The sequence below is a fragment of the Megalops cyprinoides genome, chromosome 10 (assembly GCF_013368585.1).
Source record: "Megalops cyprinoides isolate fMegCyp1 chromosome 10, fMegCyp1.pri, whole genome shotgun sequence".
NCBI classification, from domain to species: domain Eukaryota; kingdom Metazoa; phylum Chordata; class Actinopteri; order Elopiformes; family Megalopidae; genus Megalops; species Megalops cyprinoides.
In genome coordinates, this window is record NC_050592.1 from 5,240,141 (window position 1) to 5,246,553 (window position 6,413).

The 6,413-nt window shown below is 43.6% G+C and overlaps 1 protein-coding gene across 1 annotated transcript; it reads left to right on the top strand.

Annotated features, from left to right (window-relative positions):
• Nucleotides 1-1,217: 1,217 nt before the first annotated feature.
• LOC118785103 (T-box transcription factor T-A) lies at nucleotides 1,218-5,965 on the top strand. The gene is made up of 8 exons (XM_036539641.1): nucleotides 1,218-1,402; nucleotides 2,424-2,688; nucleotides 3,073-3,207; nucleotides 3,352-3,413; nucleotides 3,525-3,586; nucleotides 4,080-4,253; nucleotides 4,972-5,095; nucleotides 5,695-5,965. Exons 1-8 carry the CDS (start codon nucleotides 1,218-1,220, stop codon nucleotides 5,963-5,965), a joined length of 1,278 nt encoding a protein of 425 aa, XP_036395534.1.
• Nucleotides 5,966-6,413: the final 448 nt, after the last annotated feature.

Below are 6,413 nucleotides of genomic sequence, written 5' to 3' on the forward strand. Positions count from 1 at the left end.
GATGTGTCGGTGCGACAGAATTCGCCGAGGAAGTGCCCCCCCGTTTTTTTTTTTTTCTTTTTTTCTTTAATTCCCGTGTGGAATTAATCAGGAGTAGAGACCGACGGTCCCCATTAACGCAATTCACTTCTCACCTCGCGCTTGTCCGCACCTCGGCGAGTACAGGAACACAAAGGTGCGGCAATCGCCGCTGCATAATGGCCCCCCTGTAAACACAAGATTTGTCACTTGTGTATTTTGACCAACAAAAGATTAGCCATATTCGCTAATATACAACTGAGTTCAAAGGCAACTTGGTCGAGGCTATTGCTGTAGAATGTTTTATTCTTCCTTTTTTTAAGGAGTGGAAGAGAGGGGAGGGGGGCTTATCCGAAAATGACTTGGTAGGCCTAATTCAACCTACCATTAGGAAGCTAACTCATATACTCAGTTGTAGGCCTACTTTTTAACTTTGCATTGCTAAAAGCACAGACCTGCTTCATGAAGAAAATAATTACTTATGCAATGTATAAATAGTCAAACAAACAAACCGACAAATGAAAAAATACTGTAAACGCATGTACTGACTTAGCCTGTTGACTTCTCGAATCACCCATTAACTTCAGAACTTCATTGCTAAAAGCACAGACCTGCTTCGTGAAGAAAATAATTACTTATGTAATGTATAAATAGTCAAACAAACAAACCGAAAAATGAAAAAAATACTGTAAACGCATGTACCGACTTAGCCTGTTGACTTCTCGAATCACCCATTAACTTCAGAAAAAAAAAACATTTATGCTTACTTAAATGTGAAGCCAAATAGCATTGTTCCGTTGCTATCTGTTAGATATAGTTTTTTAAGCAACTTTTTATGCGACTTTAGCGAGGTTAAACCTATTGTCCAAAAATAAAACTTGAAAGTATTGGGTTGTCATAAGTCATAAAATGAGGTTACTGTGTACGAAAGGTGAATCACCTCGCCTGGCAAAGATAGCTACTTTCTTAAAGAGCCGAGACCACCCCGCTGGTGGGGGTGGAGCCAGTGTCAACAGGCCCCGCCTACTTTCAACACGTGGGCGCCAGTGGGCTTTTAAACGGGCCTCCTTTGAACGGACGCTATAGTTCGCATTTAACCATTCCCTCGGGATTATCCGGCAGGAGATTCCGCACCGCGCGATATTTTCGAGGACCTCTTCATTACGGACCGTTTTGTCCCAGACCATTAGCTAGGAGATATGAGTTCCACCAACACAGACCAGCGTCTGGACCATCTTCTGAGCGCCGTCGAGAGCGAGTTTCAGAAGGGCAGCGAAAAGGGCGATGCCTCCGAGCGGGATATTAAGCTGACCCTTGACGACGGAGAGCTCTGGAACAAGTTTAAGGAGCTGACTAACGAAATGATCGTTACCAAAACCGGCAGGTCTGTTCTGTTTAAGTTTTCTATGCATAAAGGCTACCAAGCAAGGCTATAACATACCGTGAAAATAACAACCGGCCTATTGCAGTGTAAAACTTCAGTTGAAAAACTGAGTAGATGTATTGTGCGAATGATCTTCTAAATCAAGACCTTTGAGATACTCCTTAACTGATTTAAAGGAGGAGACAAACCTCATTAATTTTAAAGGTTGTAAAACTATTAAAAATAGTTTTAAATTATTAAATAGTTTTACAAAACCACAGGCCTAAAACTGTCAGATTATGTTTGTCGGTGTCGGATAGGCCTATTTATAATAATATTGTTCATAGCAAATGAATAAGGGTTTGGTACAGTACACTTAATTTATAGGCTACACTTGCAAATAAGGGAGAAAATAATTTTAATGAAAGTCCTCCTGAGGAAAAAATAAGTGTTACGATAATTAACCTGTTCTATTGAGTTGACCAATATGGATGGGATGGCCAACTGTTTTTGACGGCAGGAGGTAGGGCTGTATGAAATTAATTAAACAGGTGACATAAAAGTCATTGTAAGTCTAAAAACAATTTATTTTGATTTTTTTGTTAAAATTATATTTAACATAAATGACAAATTCCGTTTTTGAGTTAATGATTTTCTCATTAAGTGTAAACTGACGTAAATAAAAAAAAAAGTAAATAAAGTAAATAAAATAAAGTAAATAAAAAAAAAACTTGTTCTTCACAGAGGTTATTTAATGTATTTAAAAACCCCTTGATAAAGGATCTGTCAGTAAATGTCTATTGTTTATAATTCTATATTTTGCAAAGCATATATTGCAACATGTGTCTTAGTAGTCCAAATATTTTAGCAATTGATAAAAACCTAGTGAAATCAAAACGAAAGTGATTTAATATCCCAAGCGTAAACTACAATAGTTGTTCATTATTTATCTGTATTATAAATATTATTGCCATGTTATTTTGATTATCATTACTGTGATGATAAAGCCCATTTTAATATCTTCTTTACCTACATTTTTTAGGCGGATGTTTCCAGTACTCCGAGTAAACGTGTCCGGCCTCGACCCGAACGCCATGTACTCCGTTCTTTTGGACTTCGTTGCGGCGGACAACAACCGTTGGAAATACGTCAACGGGGAGTGGGTTCCGGGGGGAAAGCCCGAGCCGCAAAGTCCGAGCTGCGTGTACATCCACCCGGACTCTCCCAACTTCGGAGCGCACTGGATGAAGGCGCCTGTCTCCTTCAGCAAAGTCAAACTCTCCAATAAACTCAACGGGGGAGGCCAGGTAATGCCGCCCTGGTTGTTTTCATCATGTCTTTACAGTATGGTGTTGTCGGTGGCACGGATATTCATATGGTAATTTCCCCTCCTGTGGGGACTTGGCGAGTTACCTGTCGGTGGCCCGTTTTCCGTTTCTGACTGCGTGATGCGTGACGGCCCGTCTGAAGAGCAGGCCGCGATTGGCAATCGTTTGAGAATGATATGTAGGTTATATTAAGCCATTTGAACCAATGCAAAATATGGAAGGGTAATTTACAGAATTATTAGTATTATTAGTAATTGTTGTTGTTGCTGTTGTGCTCAAAGTTATTATTATACCATACCATTACAATAAATATGCATTATATATATATATGTATATATATATATTTTTTTTACCGTTTTGCAGATCATGTTGAACTCCCTGCACAAATACGAGCCCCGCATTCATATAGTGAAAGTCGGAGGGATTCAGAAGATGATCAGCAGCCAGTCGTTCCCTGAGACGCAGTTCATCGCGGTCACCGCATATCAGAACGAGGAGGTAAGAGAGGGGCGCCGCGCGGCCTCTGCGCGCCGGGGATTCTGTTATTCTCTATTGGTTAACAGACATAGAGATCAAATTTCATCAAAGCGTAACAGTAAATGATGAGCCCTAACAAGTGTTATCACCAACACGTTCTTTCAGATCACGGCTCTGAAGATAAAGCACAACCCGTTTGCAAAAGCGTTCTTGGACGCAAAAGAGAGGTAAGTTGTAATGATTTGTAACGAATATGCATGTACAGAATTAAGCATTCGTGATGCCAGGTGCCTTGTTTGGAAGATGAATGAGTTCATTTTTTTTGTAATTATTTACAGAAGTGACCACAAGGAAGTGGCAGACCATGGCGGGGACAGCCAGCAGTCTGGATACTCACAGCGTAAGATCAAAACTCATAGCTCTACAACATGTCTCATTATCACAGAAGTGTTTTAGTGTCCTGACCCCTCACTCATCCCCCTCTTCTGGTTTTTATATCAACAAACCTATTAAGAGGGTGATGTGGTTAATCTGCTTATAGGCTTTGCTTGAGCCCAGACACTTGAACCAAAGTGTAGACTGGGACACACAAGTGTTCACAGATTTGTGTATATACAGGTGTTGCCATTAAGGTAATTCTTTCAACAATGCAACAGGTTCAAAGGACAGCACTGTAACCTCCATACACACACACACACCGTCTGCAACTGTTGAGTGTCATTGCATATTTCAATCACTTTCATTGTATTAGTATTCACAAACTGTCATCTTTAAAAATATGACTAATGATTTGTGATTCAAATACGATCCCCTTGAAAATGAGATGTCTCATCTCAATGGAGTTTGTCTTGTTGTAACACTAATGGTGACGCTGGCGGTGTCTCTCCCTGCAGTTGGTGGCTGGTTCCTGCCCGGAAACGGTTCCATCTGCCCGAGCAGCAGCCCTCCCCAGTTCAGCGGGGGTCCCGGCCTCTCGTCGGGGTCGTACTGCGAGCGTTACTCCGGCCTCCGGAGCCACCGGGCCGCCCCCTACCCCAGCCACTACTCGCACCGCAACTCCAGTACAAGTAAGAGCGATTCCTTTGCTTTCCCACTGCGGGGCGACGGGCTGCGATAGCTTCTCCGCCAGAATTAACTGTTTCGGGTCAGCCATAACCTCTTTTAGATCAGCTATAACCTGTATCAGATCGCCTATAACCCATTTCAGGTTAGCTGTAATCTGTATCAGATCAGTAACCAATTCCAGATCAGCTATATCCTATGTCAGATCAGTTATAACCCACGTCAGATCAGCCAAACTCAATTTCAGATCAGCCAAAACCCATTTCAGATCAGCTATAACTTGTATCAGATGAGCTACACCCATTTTTAAGTTCGACTACACTTCCTACAAGCGTACCTGATGGCAGACTGAGAGGGAAGTTAAAGGATGGGTTTTCCCTCTGAAGGAATCAAAACTAGCTTCAGCATACAGGACAGAGTACACCCATTTCAGGAAAATTACACTGATTTCAGATGATTTGTACCCATTAATAGTTATTAATAACTTTTAACTTACTGTTGTAAGAATTCACTCTGTAACCATGGTCAAACTGTTGATGTAACACTGCTGTCCCTCAATAAATATGTGAAAGTTTAATTCACACCTAAAGCCGAAAGGGCTCTTTCCCGCACTCCACCCCCACAGGGTAAACAGGGCAGATATGACCTCAGCTTTCCATTTTTTAATCTGTGTCCTCTGATGGATGTCTCTCTGAAACATCTAACAAATACGTGTCCTTTCAGACAACTATATGGACAACACCTCAACTGGCCTGGCGGCCCACGACAGCTGGTCCGCACTTCAGATCCCTAACTCCAATGGAATGAGCTCTCTGTCCCACACCACCAATGCCAGCTCCAATCCCAGGTGAGCACCCGCCTCTTTTGCCTTCTGTCCAAACACAGTCCAGACTACAGACCAGTAGTTAAAACTACACATGCATAAATCCTATTCCCCTTTATAGAGGAAGATTATACTTGGCTAGTGTGATTTTTTTTTTTTTTTTTTAATCACAAATACATACAAAAAACAAGAAAATAGTTTTGGGTTTTCACATTGGATTCTGATCACTACATCAAAGAAAATGACTTGCAGAGACAATGTGCTTTTGATCATCTGTTTCCTCTGAGGAATTTGCCCGTAATTTGCTTCTAATTACCAACTTGTAAATTGATCATTTTAAAATGGAATTGACAACATACAGCTACAGACCTATATGAGACTGTCACTCGGTCTAGGGGAGTAGGAAACTGTCTGCTCAAATTTATGCACCGAGTGGTGCATATGTCAGCTGTCCTTGATAAGGCCATCTATTAAATTATTTCATGATAATAACGGTAATAAAAATCCATGATTACTCTAGTTTAAGTTTCATTTACTCTTGTCTCCCAGCATTATATGTACGGGGATCTGAGATTCACATAGACTGAGCTGATGTTTTTGTACTCTCCTCCCTGCCTCTTCAGCCAGTACCCGAGCCTGTGGTCGGTGACCGGGACGTCCCTCAACCCCTCCGGCTCCCCTCCGGGCTCCCTGGCGGGCGGCTTGACCTCCCAGTTTTTGCGGGGCTCCTCTGTGTCCTACTCGGGCCTCACCTCATCCTCCCTGCCAGCGTCCTCGCCCTCCGCCATGTACGACACGAGTCTTGCCGAGGTGGGCGGCAGCGATGCCCAGTTCGAGAGCTCCATCGCCAGGCTCACCGCCTCCTGGACCACCCCTGTGGCTCAAAGCTACTGAATGGCAGCGACACCCCCCAGCCCTCATCCTCCAAATTCCCCCCCCCCCCCCCCCCCCCCCCACCAACCCAAACCTCCCCCCAAAGCGTCATTCCCAGAGCTTGACTCCTGGAGTGAGAGCGACATTCCATGTGGGCGAGGCTATGGTGGAAAAAAACAACCAATCAGGCTCTGAGAGACTCGTACCTGCCCCTAGAGTGACCTCCGCTCGGCTGGAGGGGGGGTGTCCCTGCCCTGCCCCACCCCCTCCTCGTGCAACCTGCACAGTCAGGCTGCCCACACAGACTATCCATTCCAGCGTAAGAGAAGGACTGCAGAAAAAAAAACAAAAAAGTTTCTTCCGTCACGTGACCGATCTCACGGTGGGAGTCACGGTGTCGGCCCCTGTCGCGGTGCAGCTCCAGAGGAAGGCCAGGAGGAGGCGCAGTAACAAGAACCCCCTAGACTGT

Coding starts and splice junctions, on each gene's coding strand:
- LOC118785103 (XM_036539641.1), top strand. CDS start 1,218: ATGAGTTCCACCAACACAGACCAGCGTCTGGACCATCTTCTGAGCGCC. Junction 4,254..4,971: donor GCACCGCAACTCCAGTACAA/GTAAGAGCGATT, acceptor GTGTCCTTTCAG/ACAACTATATGGACAACACC. Junction 5,096..5,694: donor AATGCCAGCTCCAATCCCAG/GTGAGCACCCGC, acceptor CTGCCTCTTCAG/CCAGTACCCGAGCCTGTGGT.